Source organism: Ruditapes philippinarum, unplaced genomic scaffold, assembly GCF_026571515.1.
Source record: "Ruditapes philippinarum isolate M1 unplaced genomic scaffold, ASM2657151v2 ctg3452_1_1_1_1, whole genome shotgun sequence".
NCBI classification, from domain to species: Eukaryota; Metazoa; Mollusca; class Bivalvia; order Venerida; family Veneridae; genus Ruditapes; species Ruditapes philippinarum.
This window is the reverse complement of record NW_026864458.1, coordinates 144620-169587: the sequence shown is the minus strand read 5'-3', so window position 1 is coordinate 169587 and position 24968 is coordinate 144620. Positions and strand designations below refer to the sequence as shown.

Here is a 24968-nt window from a genome sequence, read left to right as displayed (position 1 = left end):
AAAACGAATTTAAAATGTTTTTGAACTATTTTTCAAGCTAGCAAATACATTTAATCAAATTAAAAGTACTTCGACGGTGTCCCGTTATGGCCATCGCGAAAACAACGAATTGCTGAAAAGTCGAATAATAAGGAAACCACAATGTTAAAAATGGAAAATATACGATAGTACGATGGTGAAAAAAATCGAAATAACAACGATGGTAAAAAAGTCGGAAGAACCATAAGGAAATCACGAAATTACATGGAGTTTTCAGCACCATCGTGGTTTCATTATTTTCAGACTTTTCATCGTTTTTATTTCTTCTTCTTTTTTTAATTCTATTTTAATCTCTATTCCAATAAAAGTGACTATTGAACAGTAATTTGTGTAAAGAGCTATTAAAGGAACGACTTATTGTTAACGGTTACTGCTAAGTAAGGTAACAATGACATTTTTGTTAAAACGAGCGTATATAAATATGAAGTCTCTAAATTCCCATCGGATATTGGGTTATGTTTACAAGATGAAAAGAACATGCGGTTTATCAGTGGACGTACTGGCATGTACACGAGCGTTTTCTTCGTAGATCAATATGAAGCCTGAAACAGAACGTTGTTCAGTGGAGATTTAATCATAGTCTAGGAATGTGTGTGGATTCTAGATAAACAATGGCAATTAGAGCTCTCTCTTCTAGTTCTAGCAGTCTTAAATCTGCAACAATTATTTTACTTGTTGTGCTAGTTATTCATATAGTTGGATTTTCTTTACCACGATGGATTTCTGTAGAATTAACAGTTACAGAACATGTAGAAGGGGAGACAACAGAAACTGGTTATCATGCTGGTCTCTGGCAACATTGTGGATGTGCAAAATCAAAATTTCTAAACACCGGTGCATGTCTATGTTTCTCCAGAACAAATGATCCAAGTAAGTGTATAGTTTTATCTTGTCAGAATATATTGACGTGCCATAGCTAGATTCTGAGATATTTTCGTTCGAGATATTGCACAGAACACGAAAATAGCATAATAACCCCTTCAAAATTACTAAAAATAGAACGCTGCATATCATTACTAACCACAGGTTAAAAGCTGTCTGCTAATAGCCTAAAAAGTCTACACATGCTCAAAATGACTTTACTCTTTATAGTTTATGTCTGTATATTTAGTTTTTTACTTTGATGAACTATCCATTTCTGCAGACAAAACGATTAACTGATAGATCAAATCCATACAACCTAAATTGTCATTGATTTGTTTTAAATCATCTTTTATTTATTTTTAACCTCAGGCATAAACTCAGTTTCATATATACAATTCAAAACTACCAATATTATCAAAAATATCAGAATACAGAAAAAAATGAAAACAGACTGGCTTAAATACATATACAATATGTATTTGTGTTCACATCTATCCAAATTATTCAGATAGTCTTTAAATTCTAAAATGCATAACCCAGTCATTTAAAATATTTCGACTTCTGTAGAAAAGCCTGTAAAAATATAAGGCTTAACTTCAATTTTTTGCAAACAATTAATTTTCTTCTTGGAATGGAGAAATTATTAGACAGTTACTTAATAATTAATTATGTTATAAAACATAGTAAAGATCATGAAGCAAAAACAATTGGTCACAGTATGAAACGTAAAATGCATACAAAGAATTATTCGTTGATTGCCAAGTATTTATTTTTCTTAGCCCAATGTTTTTATAGCTTTTGTCCATGCATCCCTTCTTCACAATTAGTATTTAGGAATCAAAGTAATGACATTGTGTTTTCTGTGTTTGCCTTTTTGAGCATCCATAAATTGGAATAAGAATGTCTGTATGAATAAATATGTTTTGTTTTGTTATTAAAGTAGTAGCATTATATTTTGTTCCGCAACATTTTATTCTTTTAATGCAGTTTTCATGTGTTTTCAATGAAAGAAAAATTCTATGTTGAGAGCTCACCGTAGAGATGGAAACATCTCTTTTAATTTTATAAAAAAAAAATATTTCATTTGAAAATTTCATTTTTAATATATTCATTAGTTTTTTAACCCTTAACTTTTTTATTCACCATTATGTAATATCCTTAATTTCTACATAAAACAAATCCCAAAATAAAACAACAGAAAAAAATCAAATAATTCACAAATATCTGAAATATGTTAGATGTATTTTTTGCTAATAACAACTGCTTATTTTAATAATTAAAGTATAATAAATGTGAAATAACATCTCTTTAAATTTGTTCTGGAGGCTTATCGTGCAGTAAACAGCTTCTGTCTGCCTCCACTAAATAAAACATGAGTGACCTGAAATTGACCTTAGATTTTGCAAAGCGTCTTACGCGCAGTACAATTATTTGGACTAGGTTTTATGAACAAAATGAATTTTGGAACGCCAGGTTAACTTTAACTCAATATTATGCATTGAGTTATCGTGAGTAATTACCAATGTCGATTACCAATAACCAACCACTCTAATTATCTAAAGCTCAACGGAGGAGGCGTAAAGGTTTCAATTTGTAATCAATACACTTTACATTGATTGATTCTATGATGACTCATAATCTCTGCATATTTAACGAGAGGTTCACTCGTTACATTATTATCTGCTTATTATCTCAGAAGCTCACTCGATGATAACCATTTTGTTTATATTCATTCCTCGGGCAAAATACTAAGTTCGTCAGAGGCAACCTTTGAGAATATATCAAAAGAAAAAAAATCATATTTTGATATTTATTACAGTAAAACTAAAATTTTTCACAGAAATCCCAATAATCTATCAAAAAGCATGAAATTATATTTTTTATGAGTGTGGATTTTCGTGGTGTCATTGTATATAACGTACATATAATATCAGGTTTTTGAAATCAAATCCACTAATTTGTGTGTCCAGTATAATGATCATATTTTGTTTTGATAACATTCCTGACTTTTTTTATTTTCTTTACTAGTGTGGTTCAACATGGTACAGGCTGCGGAAACCCTCGGACTTATTGGACTAGTCGTGTCTATGTTATTGTCACTGACCACGTTGTTCTATCAACAGAACAAGAAGTTTATGATAGCCAACGTCCTTATTCTACTGGTCTCAGGTAATTTATAATAAGTATAAACATGTAGTTTAGAACAAACGGAGTCAATAATAATCACTCCCGGCCTCTCGACTCTTTCCGTCAAATTCCGGAGAAAACTTTTATTGGAGTCATAAAACTAGTTTCATATGTATTAATATTCTTGTTACCAATTTCATGTGCAATTGGTAGAAAAAATAGTCCCTTACGAATGCCAAAAACGGCAAAATTGAAAATGTTACATGGACGGTACTAGTAAGTTCAAGCTTCCGTCAATGCACGTACACTAGCATCGACTTGACTAGTATTCAACATTAACCACGAAAGTGGTGAAATTTGGAATTCGAAATATCCACTGATGTGTTCATGTGCATATAATTAGTTTGTTAGACGTTGGTGATACTAGTAGAGTAGAATTGAATATTAACGTATTGCATTTTCCCATATATCATCAAATGTTCCACATATTTTTGCAGGTAGTTGCGTACTCAAATTTCGGTATTTAAGTGCCACATAAAGACATAACGTCTTTTAGCGAATATTTTTTATAGAATTATTATCATTTCAGGTACATTGTGGTGATTGGTTTGGTCGTTTTCAAAGTCAAAAACGGATACATTTGAGTTATTTAAAGACTTGGGTAAAATTGAAACATCAGAAATGGAAATTGACCAAGTTGACGCCAAGCTTAATTACGCTTATTTCCTGTGTGGTGTTGCAGGCTGCCTTAGTATACTCGTGTGCGCGCCTCTCTATGTGAAAGATTTATGTTCTTATTCCCCGGACACATTGAATGAATCTGCGGTACATTATACAGCTCAAGGTCAATGCCTTGTCCAAGGAAATATGGACAGCGGATATATGAGAACCTCGGATGAACAATATGGATTTCCACCAGCTTACGAGCAGCGTTATGTGCCGAACAATGCAGAACTGCCCTATAAATCATAACGTTCTCAAGCGCATACATACACGTTTTATAAATGCCTTGTACATAGCAAAGCTTTGCAAAGTTACACATGTATTTTAATACCTTTGAAAAGATACCTTTTATCACGGTGATATCACCGTAATTACAGGGTGGTGCCGTGGGGTACTTGTTGTGATTCAGAGAAGGGCATCGTTAGGCTTTGCATCCACATATATCAAACGATTAGACAATAAACAATTAGGCCAATATTTGACGCTATGTATGCAAATTAGCACATGTACGGATTAAGGCGATAGCGGTGTGGATGCGATACCTACTGGGAAAACTGGAAATCTTGGGTTAATGCGTAGGACTGTGTACATTATGTAGATAGTCCAAGAGTATGGTATTCTCGTGAGTTGTTTCGCTGAGTTAATAATTACACTTACTGAATTTCTTTCTATAGATCTATCTTTTGTGAAAATGCATAAAAATATAAACAAACGCAGAATGTTTTTTTTAGGAGTTTGTGTATATACAGAACGTTGATTCCAAGCCCGACGTCATGATTCGATCAAATATGGACAATCGATCTCCGATGCATGTGTGAATAACTCTGTTCGTCGTATATAAATAAAATATTTGTATATTGACAAAATGATGCGTGTTCTTCTGTGTTTGTATTATAATAGTGAATTGCTAGTATCGTTCGACTTCTGGTAATATTGGAATTGTGTCCGAGTTAAATTCAACTGTTAATGCTTCTAGGAATACTTTGATGTAAAAGAACATTATATTTGTGACGAATATTGAATCATACGATGTCACTTGATTCACATAGAAATAGGCAATACATCACGTATAGGTTATTATTGTTTATTAGTAAGCGTTTACAAAATAAAATGGGTCAAGAACGGCGCGGTCATTCGACCACTTTAATTAAGTAAAAATTAAGTAGATAATGGCTTCTATAAGCTTCTGCTTTCGGCCAAAATCTATAATTATTGCTATGTTATTATTTACACATGTACAAATATTCTAAATAAAATATGTTTAAACCAAGTAAAAACTTACTATAGAAATACTAACCAATTAAGTGTTTGAAATTATATTTAAAAAAAACTCGATTTACTAGACTGATTAAATTTAGCCGATTTACACAAGTAAGTGTGTTAAGATTCATGTGAAATACTGCAATTCTATTATAATAATAATTTCAGACTTTACCTATGTATATTGATACTTTCTTTAAAATGATCACCACCTGTACTGTATATTTGTGGTTCTCCAATTAGGTCTTTCATCTCCATTTTACGCAAACCAGATTTCGAGTATTAGATATTAACTGACATCTAGTAAATAAAAGTCAAATAAGATCGTTACTATCTTGTACAGACAATAGTTTTGCATTCACACGTAGTATAGAAAACGTCCAGATTCAAGTAAAAACCATCTTTTTCATGGGACCTTTTAAGTAAATTCATTAACATTCCATAAGCTAGCTTGAAACAATTATATTACTTCAGATTAAAGCAACCAATAACATCAACAACAACAATCAAATCTCTATCTTTTTCATTTATTTCTTCTAACCGAAGAAGCATGGCTTCAACTTTGTCAAGCAAATTAAATCATTGGCCGAAATAGCTTCTCAAAGGAATGTCCAAATTCTCTCTACATATGTCATTGAAAGATACCTTAACGTTTGAATCATGTACACCATGTAAGAGGTTTTTTAGATACAATATTGAATACATATGACATAAACTTCTTTGTCTCTCTTATATTCAATTATAAAAAACAACAAATAAAACACAACAAGAAACAATGCTATCTTAAAGCGTTTATATGTTTAAATAAACAAATGAAATGTATCCTACATGTTTAATGCATGTAACATTAGTAAAGAGATGAGATATAAAAACTTTATATCATGTATATTATTAAAATACACGTGTGTACATTATACGACATGAAAGATCCCTCTATGTCATCTGTTGCATCTGCATATAGCCAACGACAAGAATGTCTATAAGATGAACCATATAATTAGGTCCTGTATAATGTAATTATGGTTGTAACCTGTATTGGTGGTGGTGTCGATAGTTTCCGCTCCAAATCACTGCAGTAAGCCACATTGAATTCACCAGAGCACAGTTCAACCACTGCATCGTTCCTGAGCAGGTTGTCAAGCAGTTTACCAGTACAAGTTGCCTTCACTTTCGAAAGGAACTGAAACTTCTGTTCATGCCAGATCAGAGGTATAGCGTGAACGACCGTAGAAAGGATCAAAGGATCCTGCACTGTCCGGGAATCGAACCCGGGTCGCCTGTTTCACAGTCCAACGCTCACCTTATTGAGCTAACCGGGCGGCCTCACTTTTGTGAATTTTATATGTGTGTATGATTATGCTTCTAAAACAAATTTCAAACATCGAAGAATATGTTAAATATGTACTGCAAATATGTGTGCTCATTAAAATATATGCATTCATTTCTTATTGAAACATTTGACTAAGGCATTAAAGAAATTAAATTTCTAATTACCTCCCTTTATTAACATGAAATTTTAATCCGGTTATATCTTTACAAATAATGTTTTTTGAACTTACAATATTGATAAATCTTCATTTGATCATTATATTTATGAAATAAAACCATAAAAATGAGTTACAGGGTCTTTAAGTATTAAAAAAAAATTCTGTATCACAACAAAAAAATCTTCCAAAAATGTATAAAGAAATAAATTCATTGACAAACTTACTTTTTTGTGTTTCATAAAAAAAATTGCGCGCTTTTCATTTAAGCGTTATTTTTTTAAAGATATTTTTATATTTGTTTCATACGAGCATTTACTGTTTGGCTTGCCATTACTGCAGTCATATTCCCTGTTGTATGTGGGCGTTGGGTAGAATCGAGAATCATTTTGAATGACGTCACTCGGACCTGTTTACCCCCTAAAGAAATGCTTTGTCGAGAGTTAAAATGTCCCAATATACTCAAAAATCTTAAAATTCGAAAATTGTATTCTAGCAATACTTTGAAAATTTTGGATTTATAAGCAAAACAATCAGGTGAAAATTGCTGCAATAATTTTGCTGAACTAGTTTATTATGTTACCCGGTCTTCGTCCCTTACAAAGACTTGATTTATTAGTTTAAACATACATTTATTGCAGATTGTGGCCCAGGCTTATCTGAATCCGATTCTTAGCAAGTACTAATTTTATAAAAAAAATACAGATTGCACTACAATTAGGCCTCAAAGCTTTATGATCCCTGTACCGAAAGGTAGACCTCTAAGCACGAAAGTTTTGTACACCTAAACTACAACAAAATATGAAATACTATAAAAAAAAAATCCTGATTAAAGTTTTTCGCATTTTGTACAAAATTGTGTGATTTCTAGGTGTAAAGATCAAAGAACAATCTACGTTTATTATAACAGCCAATAAATACATATTAATTTATGTTAAATAATACACAACATAATGGAGAAAACTTTGGAGTTATAATAAATAATTATAATTTCATTACTTTGATCAATATTCTCTTAACAATTCTCTTTTTTTTTTGTTCTATAGGTGATTAAATGTATATACTATTCGCGTCCCTTTTGAAGCCTTGTTGCTATGACTATTAGAAGCGGGAACGATATGATAACTTGTCAACTACAACAATACTTTATTACTGTCTTTTTTACTGAGGCAAATGTCTTTCTTTCAAAGAGTTAAAATATGCTCATATATAACAAACGACTCTGAAAATGTAGAAAAATGGTTACGATTTATACGGTAGTCCACTGTTGTCAGACTGGTAGTACTGTTCATACGCGGGCGGTGGTCCGTACTGCGCCTGTATCAGTAACGGTTGTTGACCACCAAATGTATTTCCGTGCTGAGGAACATGAATTTGACCTTGAAGTGTATAATAAACTTGTGTTTCAGGTGGTGGTGGTCTGTGCGAGTACAAGTCGTAGAAAAAGAGAGGCGTGCACACAAATATACAGAGAAATCCCGCAATAATGCAGAGAATATAAGCATAACTTAATTTTCCCACGGGAATTTCCTCATAGAAATGGCTGGAAGATCTGGTAAATGCGTCCAAAGGTTCCCTAGACTTGATCCCAAACCAGATCACACCAATGAAAATCAACAAACCTGAAAGAAATATTGAATGTTTAATCAATATATCTAATTAAATTAGAAATCAAATATATGTTTGACATGGTAGAATCGGCCAATACAAATTTTAACATAGAAAGTTATAGTTGTTTATGGTTTAATATTTCGATCTTTTAATTCTCCTTTCAGATCATTAAAAGGATACTAGCTTAATACTTTTGGTATCCTAATTTGTTATTGTTTCGAGCACAAGCATGAATCAGAATAAAACCAAAAACTTTTAATAAAGCGAAACATGTATTGATATTTAACATTGGGTTGGTTCTGATATATTTGTCCTATTATATTGACTTATATATAATATACACATTTTATAAAACATTTATGAGATAATTTACCTGACAGTATCATACAGCAGATGTTAAGAGTCTTGTGTCGTTTGTTTTGTTTGTAGAACAGCATGATTGCAGATATAAACACCGATAAAACCAGACCAATGAGACCAAGTGTTTCTGTAGTTTGTACAATCTTAAACCATCCTGTTATGATATGAAATTATAATATATAAAACTTGAGAACAAATATATACATGTACAATTAAACCTTATCAACCCTATTGGGATTATAAATTGAGTAAAGGATCAACCTTATATGGATCACCAAAATGTTTCACCGATTATGAATTGAACGGTGCGTTTTCCTAATCCAAGTCCTTGGGTAAAAGTGTGTCAAACACAACTATGTATGGTGGCTGATTTGGAACGCTTTTGTGCGTCTAGTTGGCGCTAGCGACAACACAACAAAGCGCCAAACGGCACGTTGTTGCACTGTCGTCTTGTCGTCCTGTCGCTTACGACAACATGTCAAAGCGCCAAACGGTGCATTGTCGCACTGTCGTCTTGTCGTCCTGTCTCTATCGCGGCACGCCAAACGGCGCGTTGTCTTGCGGCGCATTGTCTCGATGTCGCCCTGTCGTTTGGTTTATAAGCCAGTCCTTCAATTTGAACCGAGTGACAATGTGACATCGCGACATTGCGTGCCGCGCTAGAGACAGGACGACAAGACGACAGCGCGACAACGCGCCGTTTGTCACGTTGTCCTGTTGTCGCTAGCGCCAACGAGACGCACAAAAGCGCACCAAATCAGCCACCATAACTATGACAAAGTGATCATGTGGAAAATGCCCTGATAACAGTGTTGAACGTACATACGAAAACTTGATTGATAATTTTTATGAAAAGAAAAACATCATATTTGAATGGAACTTTTTAAAATTCATGACGTTGTATACATTAGATTTTTCGTTAAATACCCACCCTTAAAATCCTTACATACGAATGGTTGCGAGCTATATTTGAGTAAAACATCGAATTGTATTTATTTAATGTTTGTATAATTCAAGAGAAAGTTGAGCTACCATACAAAAGCAAGTTAATCTACCACAAACAAAATATATATAACAGAAAATCAAAAAAAATTATTTGAATAATTTGCCTACCGATTTACAAAATATGTGGCTTCTCTTAAATAAAATTATTTATACTATGAATATCTTAACTTCTGGAATTCATTTACATGTAGTTAAATGTCAGGTTTATCTGACATTTACAAGAGCCGGGCACAAGTGCAGTATTCTCTTTCATTGGTTTGATAGCTTATTAAACCAGCTACATTGTACTTTTATTATTCCATCAGCTACCGGAAAGTACAATTATATATGTATATATACGCTGTTTTAGAATAATCCTTTTGTGTGTCCGTTATGAAATATTGGGCGGTTCTAACAGAAATAATCCAAATATTTTACATTTTATAAATTACACAGTGTATCGTGAAAACAAAAACTTTTTTATCTTTTTATTTGCTCGATTAGGAACCGTTTGCTTATAAATGTTAACGTTTTGCCATAATTATTTCCAATATCCTACTTTAAATGAATATAATCAAGAACCCACGACGCACATGAATTTCCTATGAATTGTTTTCAGAATTCATCGGTTAGGCTGTTAGTTGATAAAAAAGGTGGGGCAGTTCTTTTACATTTTATGCAGTTTTTATATAATATCCTAAATATGTCTTATTAGTTATTGGTCAATCCGCAAAAGTCATTCTTTCGAAATATTAGTCCAAATAAATTGTACTGCGCGACGAGATATTGTGCTATTTTGTGCCTGGGCAATATCTCGACTCTACAAAGAAGTGAGATTCTGGCCCACAGGTGGCAGTATCAGTGTTTGGACACCCCACCCCTATTTGCCCCTGGACCCCTACTACAACCCTGAAAAAAAATAATTCAACACTCTAATGCTTACTATAAGGTACCAAATACAAAACCACCGATGAAATTATATGAAAAAAAAATTTTCCACTATCAAAATTATAGTTATAGAAAGGTGAAAAGCCTACTATATGTTCATTTGCCAAACAATGTGGAACACGGAAAATCGTCGTTTCGGCGACTGAGGCGCATTCCGAAGGCATTTTGCTGCATCATTCATTTACATCAATAAAAAGAACTTGAATTCCACAGCTTACTTAATTCAAGTCCAACGAATATCAATATTACATCGAATTTTTCTATTTCACGGTAATTTTTAACTTGTCGTTGCCATTTTGGATTCTGATACCTGTGTGTTATACGCGATCTGATTGGACGTCCAATTTGGCTCGTCCAATCAGATCGCGTATTTCAACCCAGGTATCAGACTGCAAAATGGCTACGACAATTCAAAAAATACCGTGAAACAGAAAAAAATCGGAATGATAGTGATATTCGTTGGACTTGAATCAGATTAGCTGTGGAATTCTCGTTCTTTTTATTGATGTTAATGAATGATGCAGCGAAATCCCGCCGGAATGCGCCTCAGTCGCCGAAACGACGATTTCCCGTGTTCCACATTGTTTGGCAAATGAACATATAGTAGGCTTTTCACCTTTCTATAACTATAATTTTGATAGTGGAAAATTTTTTTTTATATATATAATTTCATCGGTGGTTTTGTATTTGGTACCTTATAGTAAGCCTTAATTAGTGTTGAATTATTTTTTTCAGGGTTGTAGTTGGGGTCCAGGGGCATATAGGGGTGGGTGTCCAAACACTGATACTGCCACCTGTGTTCTGGCCCAGAACGAAAATATCTCAGAATCTAGCTTTGGCGCGTCGACATATTTTGACTTTCGAAATATATATCTAATTCAACTCAAACTGACAAAGGAAAAAATTAGCATTATGTCAATAACTACATTTTTAAAAGTTTAATTGATTTGTTCGAGAAATATTTACCTGGATCATTTGTCCTTGAGACACAAAGGCACACACCAGACCTTATAACGGAAGCACATCCGCAGTGTTGCCAGAGACCGCCGTGGTATGCAGATTCGGGGTAGCGCTGCCTAAAATTTATTTCCAGTGTAATCCATCTTGGTATAGAAAATCCAATTATGTGAACTATCGTAACAACTAACAAAATTAAAAAGCCGATTTTCAGACTCACAGAACTGGAAGAAAATGTATTATTCGCCATTTTTTACGTATTAGTTCTGGCAAAAAAGAATCAGTTAACCCACAGCGCCACTATTACTCAACCACGCATTTTGCATTTTCTGAAAATAAACACTGCTAACATTTGGAATGTATCCAGGATCACTGAAATCAGGTTGCTGTTTTGCACTTATCTATCAACTCCGATGTTTATGTGAAGTAGAAGCTTGTATACCAGAGAGTAAAACTTATATACCAACACACCATATGAATTCTATCATCACCAGTGTAGTTTGTAAACAAATACACACTGTTTGTTTTGTAAAAATATGAAGAATCGAGATTTTCAAGATCCTGTTTTCTGAATTCCATTCGATTTTGTTGGGAAGATCGTGGGACGACTTATTTTGTTGATCGCTTGTTCATATTATATAAAAGATAAATACTAGTATTTATGAGATAAACATATAAAATGGTAGAAATACGAGTATAAATCATTTCGTAATATAATGCTTATAATCTGTAAATAAATAACAGCTAGTTATCTCAATTTCAGCAAACTTAATCATTTGACCAATATGATCAAAAATATGATCAACAAGGAAAGGCGGCGTTCAATGAAGGTCACAATTTTAAGATCAATGTCAAAAAAAAAGATAATTCAACATTTCGGTTTCTTCATAAATGTCTTTATGTCCAAGTGCCAGTTAAATTCTTAAATAAATATCACCCTATGGTCTGATATTACAAAATTTATCAGGCAAGGCTAAGAAATAAAGAAAGACGAGGCTATGCCGAGACATTCATTTTCTTCGTGTCGAGCCTGATAAATTTTATAATATCAGACACTTGTTTGATATTCTATTTTTCATGTTTGCAATTTTAATATGTGATTCTTTCTTTAAATTTCAAATGAAACAAACCTGTCAAGAACCTCTCTAGTTCATGCCGTGCGTAGTTATTTACAAAGGGTCATACATGTATCTTTAAGAAATAGTTCCGAATGTTTTAGTCAGATGTGAGTGAAAATTTAAAATAAAAAATGAATTCGATTATAGGTTTATCAGTTTATTAAATATTTTCAAACTAGTAAAATAGGTAAAATATTCTCTTCGTTTTATTTCAATATGTATTGATGAGGTGCCTGATAAAGTTGAACTAAATTTATCAGGCATGCACTTTATCACAGAAATAAATATAATGACATGATAAGTAAGAATGCAATAACAATTTAATCTACACATGTCAAGCTAAATTACATATGTCAAGCTAAATTCTTTAACTTGACCATGGATTTAATCTTACATGTTTGGTGCGATCCCCAGTATGAATCAAATCCGACAGAAAATATCAAATAATAACACTTTAAGCTAAAAAGATGATTTCACTTTGATAGGTCATTTAAAAGTAAATGTCATATTTCAATAATTTTTCAATCTGTTGGTTTGGTCACTAGCGTTGGTTTGTTCAAGTATGAACGAAATCCCTAAATAATTAACAAAGTTAGAAAAATTCAATAATTTGACCATAAAGGCCAAGATTGAATAAACGCCAAGTTTCATCAAACTAGAAAGGCCTTGTCCTTAGGGTTGTTATATCAATGTATAAAGACAATTCTTATATAAATTACAAAGGTTGTTTTTTTTTTGCCAATTTAGCATACAAAAAATAAAATGATATGACCCTTCAGATCAAGGTTATGTTATTTCTGAGTCGATTTTCAGTTTAGTCTTCATAAGGGACTTGTCCCAAAGATTGTTGTGTCCAATTATTAAGACAATTCATTCCTGCAAAACCAATTTGTAGCCAATTATAGCAATCAATAAAATAGTAAAAATACCATTATGCATATTCCTGCAGGTGAAGTTCAGCTTGATTTTCTACTTAACATTTTTGTGTCCAAGTGTGAAAACAATCCATTCATAAAAACAAAGTTATTGTCAGTTGTAGCAAAGATTTTTAGTAATGTTAAGCGTAGAAGTGGTGGAGCCTAGTGCTATAATATTAGCTTTCTGATGACGTACATGCTATTTAGGGGGTTCGCACATTTTTTAAATAAAGTTAGCGCGTTAATTTTTACAAAGTTTATATTTCTGTATAGCAGACAGAAAGAAACGGGTTAGATCTATATAATCTACAATGTGATGAGTGATGTTAAAATCAAGGAACTGACTGGAATGACAAACTACCGATATCCTTATCTGTTTTCCCCACATGTTGAAAATTATATAACTGCATGGGAATTGCACAGATAATCAATGGCTTTTTGTTGATTGCAGAAAGTATATTGACAAAATGAAAACCTTGCTATAGGCAATAACATTACTGTTTATCGGGCGTGATATCAGAAATGTTTGTTCTATATCATTTTGAATGTGTAGTTATCGCTTCAATTATTTATTCTTTATGTGTATTCTATATAATTTCGTAATGGGTATGACGTCATATATTATAAACCACATATTAGTATTCTTTTGGATATGAATTTGTTTATTTCAGCGTTGTACTGTACATAAAAAATAAACGTAACAAGTAAAATGGTTTCCTGCGTTGAACATTTTAATGATATAAAGATATTTCATTTAACTATTTTCAACATTATTATTATTTTTTTTTTTTTTTTTTTTTTGGGGGGGGGGGATAAATAAACGTTTGTATCAAGAATATAGTTGACAATTGAATAAACGATCAATATAGAAGAAGCTAGGTCTTTGGAAACTGATGACCGTTGAAGACCGGAGAAGGTCGAACATAAAACAATTATTTCTTTTTAAGAAAATGATTAAATAGGCCTACCATTTTATGAATAATTCCGAGCAAAAAAATAAATAAAGTAAACACACAAGTTTACGCAGAAAATATCTCTATTTATTATGGCAGATGCCACTACGAATATTTTAACTTTGTAGATTTTCAGTATAAACAATTTATTGTTTGTAAAATTTGAGATAGATATTAAAGAAACATTGATAATTTTCAAACACATCATTCAAGTTTTTCCACCAATAAACGGTAAAATAATTATAGAAAATTAGAAAAATCACGTAAAAGTTTTTGTTCTTAATTAGGGGTAATTCGGACTAATTCCCTACAGGTAAATCCGTAACGTACCGGCAAACGGTATTTAGCTAGGATTTCGAAAAGGTCAATTAACCAATCATGTACGGTTTACAGATCACATGCTCCTCCATGTACCGAAAACAGGTCACGTGCTCCTCCATGCCTCAAAAGTTAAACGCGTACCAATACCCTGCGGTCTCCAGACCGCAGGGAATGATATAAGATATGTTGTGATGATGATGACGATGATGATGATGATGATGGCGATGATGATGATGATGATTATTATTATTATTATTAAGTTGTGAAAATATAAATGTAATGGTACTTTATTAAATGGGAATATAATAAATGGAAGTTAATGTGTTACTATCACATGTAATTGCTGCCGTAGAATAAGAAAACTGCTTTTTGGTTACAAAACGAATTTAAAATGTATTTTAAACGAATTTAAAATGTATTTTGAACTATTTTTCAAGCTAGCAAATACATTTAATCAAATTAAAGTACTTCGACGGTGTCCCGTTATGGCCATCGCGAAAACAACGAATTGCTGAAAAGTCGAAATAAGGAAACCACAATGGTTAAAAATGGAAAATATACGATAGTACGATGGTGAAAAAAATCGAAATAACAACGATGGTGAAAAGTCGGAAGAACCATAAGGAAATCACGAAATTACATGGAGTTTTCAGCACCATCGTGGTTTCATTATTTCAGACTTTTCATCGTTTTTATTTCTTCTTCTTTTTTTAATTCTATTTTAATCTCTATTCCAATAAAAGTGACTATTGAACAGTAATTTGTGTAAAGAGCTATTAAAGGAACGACTTATTGTTAACGGTTACTGCTAAGTAAGGTAACAATGATATTTTTGTTAAAACGAGCGTATATAAGTATGAAGTCTCTAAATTCCCATCGGATATTGGGTTATGTTTACAAGATGAAAAGAACATGCGGTTTATCAGTGAACGTACTGGCATGTACACGAGCGTTTTCTTCGTAGATCAATATGAAGCCTGAAACAGAACGTTGTTCAGTGGAGATTTAATCATAGTCTAGGAATGTGTGTGGATTCTAGATAAACAATGGCAATTAGAGCTCTCTCTTCTAGTTCTAGCAGTCTTAAATCTGCAACAATTATTTTACTTGTTGTGCTAGTTATTCATATAGTTGGATTTTCTTTACCACGATGGATTTCTGTAGAATTAACAGTTACAGAACATGTAGAAGGGCAGACAACAGAAACTGGTTATCATGCTGGTCTCTGGCAACATTGTGGATGTGCAAAATCAAAATTTCTAAACACCGGTGCATGTCTATGTTTCTCCAGAACAAATGATCCAAGTAAGTGTATAGTTTTATCTTGTCAGAATATATTGACGTGCCATAGCTAGATTCTGAGATATTTTCGTTCGAGATATTGCACAGACACGAAAATAGCATAATAGACCCCTTTCAAAATTACTAAAAATAGAACGCTGCATATCATTACTAACCACAGGTTAAAAGCTGTCTGCTAATAGCCTAAAAAGTCTACACATGCTCAAAATGACTTTACTCTTTATAGTTTATGTCTGTATATTTAGTTTTTTACTTTGATGAACTATCCATTTCTGCAGACAAAACGATTAACTGATAGATCAAATCCATGCAACCTAAATTGTCATTGATTTGTTTTAAATCATCTTTTATTTATTTTTAACCTCAGGCATAAACTCAGTTTCATATATACAATTCAAAACTACCAATATTATCAAAAATATCAGAATACAGAAAAAAATGAAAACAGACTGGCTTAAATACATATACAATATGTATTTGTGTTCACATCTATCCAAATTATTCAGATAGTCTTTAAATTCTAAAATGCACAACCCAGTCATTTAAAATATTTCGACTTCTGTAGAAAAGCCTGTAAAAAATATAAGGCTTAACTTCAATTTTTTGCAAACAATTAATTTACTTCTTGGAATGGAGAAATTATTAGACAGTTACTTAATAATTAATTATGTTATAAAAACATAGTAAAGATCATGAAGCAAAAACAATTGGTCACAGTATGAAACGTAAAATGCATACAAAGAATTATTCGTTGATTGCCAAGTATTTATTTTTCTTAGCCCAATGTTTTTATAGCTTTTGTCCATGCATCCCTTCTTCACAATTAGTATTTAGGAATCAAAGTAATGACATTGTGTTTTCTGTGTTTTGCCTTTTTGAGCATCCATAAATTGGAATAAGAATGTCTGTATGAATAAATATGTTTTGTTTTGTTATTAAAGTAGTAGCATTATATTTTGTTCCGCAACATTTTATTCTTTTAATGCAGTTTTCATGTGTTTTCAATGAAAGAAAAATTCTATGTTGAGAGCTGACCGTAGAGATGGAAACATCTCTTTTAATTTTATAAAAAAAAAATATTTCATTTGAATATTTCATTTTTAATATATTCATTAGTTTTTTAACCCTTAACTTTTTTATTCACCATTATGTAATATCCTTAATTTCTACATAAAACAAATCCCAAAATAAAACAACAGACAAAAACATCAAATAATTCACAAATATCTGAAATATGAAAGATGTATTTTTTGCTAATAACAACTGCTTATTTTAACAATTAAAGTATAATAAATGTGAAATAACTTGAAGTTCTCTTTAAATTTTTTCTGGAGGCTTATCATGCAGTAAACAGCTTCTGTCTGTCTCCACTAAATTTACTTACATACAGTACTGGTGGAATAACTGCAAACACCATCAATGTCCTCAGCCGAGGCCATCCGTCATCATGTGTTTCGACCCCTAGCTCGGTACACTCTCAGGATGGGGGGTCCACAGTGGTGATCAATCACTGCGCATTGGTGGTGGGTTTCCAGCTACTACTGTCTCTCTTCATCCATATCCAGCAAGATGCTTTCTCTGCTGCTTGGCCCAGTTTCTTGATTGCTGCTCTTCTATTCTGGCCAGTCACTCCCACTGCAGAAAACATTCTCCACACTGACTGTGCAGGGAAGCCTCTGCAGCCAACCTCAACAGGAAAGTTCCATGTCTGCCATCCTATATCTCTGCACTCTGCCAACAGTCCATCATATTTTGCCCTCTTTCTTTCATTTGCTTCGCCACATCTCTCCTCCCAGGGAACTGTCAACTCTATGATTATTACCTTTTTACTGCTTGTAGACCAAAGTACCATGTCTGGTCTTAGGTTGGTTGGTACAATATCAGGAAATTGCATCTTCTTTCCTAGATCAACTTCTAACTGCCAATCCCTTGCCTGATTTAGGATTCCTGATATGATCTTTTTACTTTCCTGGCCTACTTCACCCTCCTTCACAAACTGGATCTTCATAGGTTTGTTTCTAATGTGTTTTGCATCTTTCCTCTGTTTTCTCTATCACTTCAGCGAGTTCTCGGAGTACTTGGTTGTGTCGCCATGTATATCTCCCCTGTGTAAGAGCGATATTGCACCCTGAAAGAACATGTTGTAGAGTTCCTCTGTTTCCGCACAAGGGACAATCTGGTGTTTCTGAAAGTTTCCACCTGTGCAGATTTGAAGGTGTCGGTAACACATCATACACTGATCTCAGAAGGAACTGCAGTTGGTATTGCGGATATCGCCAAATATCTGACCATGTTAGGGATCGTTTGTTCCAATTCCCATCTCGACAAGCGCCTTGGCTCCCTAATTCTACTGTCTTTGTTTGTCTGTTTTCTCTTCTCTAGATTTTATCTCTCTTTTGACAAGACTTCGTCTTCTTGGGTGCTTCAGCGTTTTCTTCCAGTAGCAACTTTTTGATGTACCAAAAGGCCCCCTTCGCCTACTGCCACTTTTTCCTACAATCATCTTTATCCTCAATCTACTCTCTGCCTCTGAACTGCTTTTGAAATGCTGACCATTTTCGTCCTGTTCTTACCTGGACACCTGCTGATTCTTACCTTTATCATCTCCTAGATTCTTTCAGTGTCATCACAAGGTCGGCTTTTACTAACTTTAAAATTCTTCCACTAGAGATGTAAAGGGTAGCTGCAACTTTGCGGGTTCTGCTGTACAGTCCTACAGTTGTAAAAACTTGGAGGGACACCTAACCATTTCCTAAGATGTCTGTTGATGGTTCTTTCAAGCTTCTCAACTGTTGTCAATGTAATTTCGTACAGCATAAGTGGCCATGATATCCTTGGAAGGAGTCCATGTTGGTATATCCATGCCTTTAATTTCCCTGGTAAACCTGTCTTGTCGATGTTCCTCATTCCCTCTGAAACCTGTTGTTCAATTCTCTTTGATATTGTTTTTGTCACTTAAAGAGTCATCATACCATTTTCCTAAGCACTTGATGGGATTGTCAATTATTGATGGAATGACTTCTCCTTGCACCTTCAGTTCGACTTGGTGTGCTCTCTTCCCTTTCCTTATTATTAGAGCTCTAGACTTCTTTGGCTTGAAAGACATCCTTGCCCATGTTACTGTCTCTTCCAATGCCTTTAATACCCATCTAGCTTGGACATGGGTTTCTGTAGTGATGGTTAAATCGTCCATGAACCCTCTATTTTGGTGGTTGCCTGATGTCAGTTGATGTTTTTGGGCCTCTAGTTTCTCTCTCTCCAGATTTAATAATCATATTCATTCCCATGACAAACAAGATAACTGAGATGGTACATCCTGTAACTATTCCTTTTTGTAGTTTCTGCCATGTTGTTGTAAATGTGCTTGTTGTAAATCGCAGCTGAATCCCACTGAGATAAACTTCTTATCACTTTCTTAAAGTGGTCGGGAATATGGTAATGATCTAATGACTCCTGTATCAGCATGTGAGGAACAGTGCCATAAGCATTGGCCAAATCTAGCCATACTACTGTAAGATCTTTCTTGTTCACTTTGGCCTCCTGAATAAGTTGTGAAATGATGCACGTATGTTCAATACATCCTGAGAATCCTGGTATTCCGCCCTTCTGTACTGAAGTGTCTACATAGTTGTTATCTGTCATATATGATGTCATCCTTCTAGCCATAATAGAGAAAAAGATCTTTCCTTCTACATTGAGGAGGAAATTGTCCGAAATTGTGTGATGTCCTCCGATTTTTCTTCTTTTGGAATAAAACAACCCTCTGCTTTCTGCCAACATGATGGTATCTTCCCTTTCCTCCAAACTACTTTCAGTATCCTCCACAGGTGTTTCAAAATTTTTGGGCACTTCTTATATACCTTGTACGGGATGCCGTTTGGTCCTGGTGATGATGCAGACCTGGCTTTCTTCACTACATCTGACACTTCTTTCCATGATGGTTCCTTAGTGTTCATTGGTATTTCTGGTTCTGGTACTTTTTCTATCCTATCACAGTTGCCTAGATGTTCCCACTGCCTTTCGTCGCTGTGTGTCTCTGATAGATGTTTTTCCACTTCCTCTTTTGTGCTTTTTACTGATCCCGCCTTTGTTCCGTCCAGTGTTGATTTGGTAAACTTGTAGGGGTTGGCAACAAACATTGCTCTCTTCTTCCCTCTTTCTCTCCTTGCTTTTCTGATTCTTTCTGCTCTTTTTAATTGTTTTTTCTTTCCCTCAGATTGACTTAACTCATTCAACCTTTTCTTTTTTCCCCATTTGCTCTTTTATATGCTTTTTACATATTTTTTTGGTCTGATGTTTGTATTTCTTTGACGTCTTTATCTTCATGTTTCCCTGATTTCCTTTCTGGTTTGGTGTTACAACTCAATCGATCTGCCACGCATATACAATAGTTACAATGCCGAATCTTTCCCCGTACTCTCCCGAATGGTTTCCAAGATTTGTCAGGGCTTCACAAAATCCCCATCTCCATCATCTTGGTGGGCCCTTGTAACTTTTTTTCCTCTGCTGGCAGGGGTGATGTTTTTTCCTGGTTTTGATTTCCCTGCCCTCCTCATGTTTACGAGAGCTTTATTAGGTAAGAGGTCCTGCACACGTGGTGTGCTTCCTGGCGTGGTCCTCCATCGTCTCATCAGTGTTAACTGTGCGTTCCCTTTGCTGCTTCCCAGATCCACACTTAGTTCTTGCCTGGTGTAATCTTCAGACCTTTTAAGTTCTTGCAAACTTTCCCACAATGACACTTGGTTTCTGCCCGTTGTTCCAGTCAAAGTCCGTTGGATTAGCCGAGTTGTTACCGTTTATCCTGCTCAATGGGTCCTCTCATCCTCCCCCCCTCTCGGAAGACCCTGGGGGTATTGCTCTTTATTCTGTTCTGTAGCTTGGTATGGTGTTCCTTCACAGGGAACCGTGTGTTGGGATGCCAACCCTTCACACCTGGTTTCAGTCTTTTCCCGAATGCCATCTGTCCTCTCCAGACGTCACCATTCTATTCTTGGTTGTCAGCCGTCCTTTCCCAGCAGTCACTGGTAGGTCCAGATTACAAGTTACTTACATACAAAATGGGAATAACTGCAAAAACACCATAAAATGTCCTCAGCCAAGGCCATCCGTCATCATGTTTTTCGCCCCAGCTCCCCACCTCAGGAGGGGGGCCACATTGGTGATCAATCCCCGGGCCATTGGGGGGGGGGTTTTTCCAGCTATTTAACCGTTTTCCTCTTCACCAACCCAGAAAGATTTTTCTCGCTGTTTGGGCCCCATTTCTTGATTGCTGCCTTCTTTTTCGGGCCCAAAGTCACCCCCAAATTTGCAAAAAACCCTTTCCCAACTGACTGGGGCGGGGAACCTCGCACCCAAAAACCCAAAAAAAAACCAAAGTCCGTTGCCATCCTTTTCTCTCCACTCCCCAACATCCATCATTTTTTGCCCTTTTTCTTTTTTTTTTCTTCGCCACATTTTCTCCCCCAGTAATTTGGCAACTCTTTTGATTTTTCCCTTTTTTATTTTGTTTAAAGCCCAAAAGTACCATTTGGTCGGGTTTGGGTTGGGTAAAAAATATCAGGGAAATTGCTTTCTTTTTTCCTAATAAACTTCAAACTGCCAATCCCTTTGCCAAATTTGGGTTTCCATAAATTTTTTTTATTTTCCCCCTACTTAAACCCCTCCTTCACAAAAAAAACTGGGGACCTGAAATTGACCTTAATTCGAAAGGCGTTTTAACGGGGAAAGTAAAAATTACTAGTTTTTTAACTGGGGTTTTATGAACAAAAAAATTTTTGGAAAACCCGGGTTAAATTTTAAACTCAATTTTTATGCTTTGATTTAGGGTTGAGTAATTACCAATGTCGATTCCCCAAAAAAAACCAACCACCTTACTAAATTTCAAGGGAGGGGGCCCGAAAAGGTTGCGATTTGTAATCAATACACTTTAAATTAAATTTGATTCTATGATGACTCATAATTTCTGCATATTTAACGAAAGGTTCACTCGTTAGATTATTATCTCAGAAGCTCACTCGATGATAACCAATTTTGTTATATTCATTCCTCGGGCAAAATACTAAGTTCGTCAGAGGCAACCTTTGAGAATATATCAAAAGAAAAAAATCATATTTTGATATTAAAACTAATAGTAAAACTAAATTTTTCACAGAAAATCCCAAAAATCTATCAAAAAGCATGAAATTAATATTTTAATGAGTGTGGATTTTCGTGGTGTCATTGTATATAAAGAACATATAATATCAGGTTTTTTTGAAATCAAATCCAATAATTTTGTGTGTGTCCAGTAATAATGATCATATTTTGTTTTGATAACATTCCTGACATTTTTAAATTTTATTTACTAGTGTGGTTCAACATGGTACAGGCTGCGGAAACCCTCGGACTTATTGGACTAGTCGTGTCTATGTTATTGTCACTGACCACGTTTTCTATCAACATAACAAGAAGTTTATGATAGCCAACGTCCTGATTCTACTGGTCTCAGGTAATTGATAATTAGTATAAACATGTAGTTTAGAACAAACGAAGTCAATAATAATCACTCCCGGCCTCTCGACTCTTTCCGTCAAATTCCGGAGAAAACTTTGATTGGAGTCATAAAACTAGTTTCATATGTATTAATATTCTTGTTACCAATTTCATGTGCAATTGGTAGAAAAAATAGTCCCTTACCAATGCCAAAAACGGCAAAAATTGAAAATGTTACATGGACGGACTACTAGTAAGTTCAAGCTACCGTCAATGCACGTACACTAGCATCGACTTGACTAGTATTCAACATTAACCACGAAAGTGGTGAAATTTGGAATTCGAAATATCCACTGATGTGTTCATGTGCATATAATTATTTTGTTAGACGTTGGTGATACTAGTAGAGTAGAATTGAATATTATAACGTATTGCATTTTCCCATATATCATCAAATGTTCCACATATTTTGCAGGTAGTTGCGTACTCAAATTTCGGTATTTAAGTGCCACATATTAAGACATAACGTCTTTTAGCGAATATTTTTATAGAATTATTATCATTTCAGGTACATTGGTGGTGATTGGTTTGGTCGTTTTCAAAGTCAAAACAGATACATTTGAGTTATTTAAAGACTTGGGTAAAATTGAAACATCAGAAATGGAAATTGACCAAGTTGACGCCAAGCTTAATTACGCTTATTTCCTGTGTGGTGTTGCAGGCTGCCTTAGTATACTCGTGTGCGCGCCTCTCTATGTGAAAGATTTATGTTCTTATTCCCCGGGCACATTGAATGAATCTGCGGTACATTATACAGCTCAAGGTCAATGCCTTGTCCAAGGAAATATGGACAGCGGATATATGAGAACCTCGGATGAACAATATGGATTTCCACCAGCTTACGAGCAGCGATATGTGCCCAACAATGCAGAACTGCCCTATAAATCATAACGTTATCAAGCGCATACATACATGTTTTATAAATGCCTTGTACATAGCAAAGCTTTGCAAAGTTACACATGTATTTTAATACCTTTAAAAAGATACCTTTTATCACGGTGATATCACCGTAATAACAGGGTGGTGATGTGGGGTACTTGTTGTGATTCAGAGAAGGGCATCGTTAGGCTTTGCATTCACATATATCAAACGATTAGACAATAACAATTAGGCCAATATTTGACGCTATGTATGCAAATTAGCACATGTACAGATTAAGGCGATAGCGGTGTCACACCGCACTTTGGGGTCAAACGCACTTTGGGGTTGGACCCCAAAGTGCGTTACGTACTTTGGGGTCGGACCCCATAGTGCGTTACGCACTTTGGGGTCCAATTTCGACCCCAAAGTGCGTTAAACAGGTACATATGCATTTTTTAACACCAGGCAAACGACCGCACTTTGGGGTCATAGAAAATTAAAGTTCATTATGTTTTAAATAATATATTGTAGTCAAAGCCAATGGTAAACAAAAAAGCAAGGCATTAAATAGACACAAACATGTGCCCTGAATTATAGTAGAATCAATAGGGATTTAAATGATCTTGATTAGTAAGTGAAGAACTTTCACCAAATAAATCACCAAATAAAGAATTTGTATCTACTGTTAAGCTTAAAATATTTTTTCTCAAATTTTCCATTTATTTTAAAAGAATGTACACCTTTCATTAACTCCGTTGTTTTTAGCTAAATGCATATTTTTCCCGTTTTTTATTTACACATTTTTAAGAAATATGATAGTCTTAGCATAGACAAAGGTATAAATTCTGGGAAATCTTAGTAAGACATTTCAGTAAAAAATGTGCCTGGTAATATGTTGAAAAGGCCATTTATTTAGCTAAATGTGACACATAAGAAATTTGACTAGGTATAGATGCGGCTTTAAGTAGTAGTCCGTACAGGCAGTACTAAAAATGTCAACTATTTAAGTAGTCGCACATTAAGAGCGGAGCTTCAGTATAATGTAAAATTCTCTTTGGGGGTATAGAGGGGATTGTGGGGTATTGATCCCCCCGAGGTTTAAAAATAACGTTTTAAAGGCACAGTATGCTTTTATTTGTTTTTCTTAAAAGCTTTTTTATTTTGATGTTCTTCACAAATACACATTGGTCAATTACCTGAACCATCTTTTTCATCTGTTGCTTTTTGGCAATGATGAGTACAGTTATAGTGAATTAGTATTTTATATGGAAGTCAAATACTACAGTGTTTTGACTTCTTTTATGACGAATAATTTCACAGTTATCGCTACTTTATTCAGGTAACAAGCATCTTACATTTCTCAGATACCATTATTTTAACATTTTAAAATTCATGTTTGCTCTTTCTTAAGAAGTATGTAAGATTTCCCATAAAAAAGCCTCTGGCGAACGGTTGTTCTGGAGCTTACAAAAACCCTTATGGTTGTTGATAAGCTTAATAATGTTTTTGTAAAAATCACTATTTATAGTCCGATCGAAAAAAAAATTCACCAGAACATTGCAATAGGGTATATTCATAGTTCTTTGGAAAAAGACATTAACTGCATTT

General features: G+C 34.3%; 2 protein-coding genes and 1 long non-coding RNA gene across 4 annotated transcripts in view; 1 reads left to right on the top strand and 2 right to left on the bottom strand.

The window, feature by feature from the left end:
- The first annotated feature begins 516 nt into the window (after nt 1-516).
- On the top strand, nt 517-24045 carry LOC132725673 (uncharacterized). 2 transcript variants are annotated; one of them, XM_060710849.1, is made up of 3 exons: nt 517-909; nt 2932-3072; nt 23008-24045. In XM_060710849.1, the coding sequence occupies exons 1-3, from the start codon at nt 651-653 to the stop codon at nt 23388-23390; spliced, it is 783 nt and encodes a 260-aa protein (XP_060566832.1). In that variant the 5' UTR covers nt 517-650; the 3' UTR covers nt 23391-24045. The 2 variants fall into 2 exon arrangements, 1 of the variants encoding a protein (XP_060566832.1); XR_009625095.1 differs by lacking the exons at nt 517-909; nt 2932-3072 and adding exons at nt 15220-15971; nt 22316-22455.
- Nucleotides 5525-24968, bottom strand: part of LOC132725675 (uncharacterized) — a 33276-nt gene continuing 13832 nt past the window's right edge. The window contains exon 4 of the long non-coding RNA XR_009625097.1: nt 5525-6906. This is a non-coding gene — a long non-coding RNA (uncharacterized LOC132725675). The remainder of the gene's footprint in view (nt 6907-24968) is intronic.
- LOC132725674 (uncharacterized) lies at nt 7383-11788 on the bottom strand. The gene is made up of 3 exons (XM_060710850.1): nt 11367-11788; nt 8482-8622; nt 7383-8119 (listed from the first exon to the last, which is right to left on the bottom strand). The coding sequence occupies exons 1-3, from the start codon at nt 11605-11607 to the stop codon at nt 7740-7742; spliced, it is 762 nt and encodes a 253-aa protein (XP_060566833.1). The 5' UTR covers nt 11608-11788; the 3' UTR covers nt 7383-7739.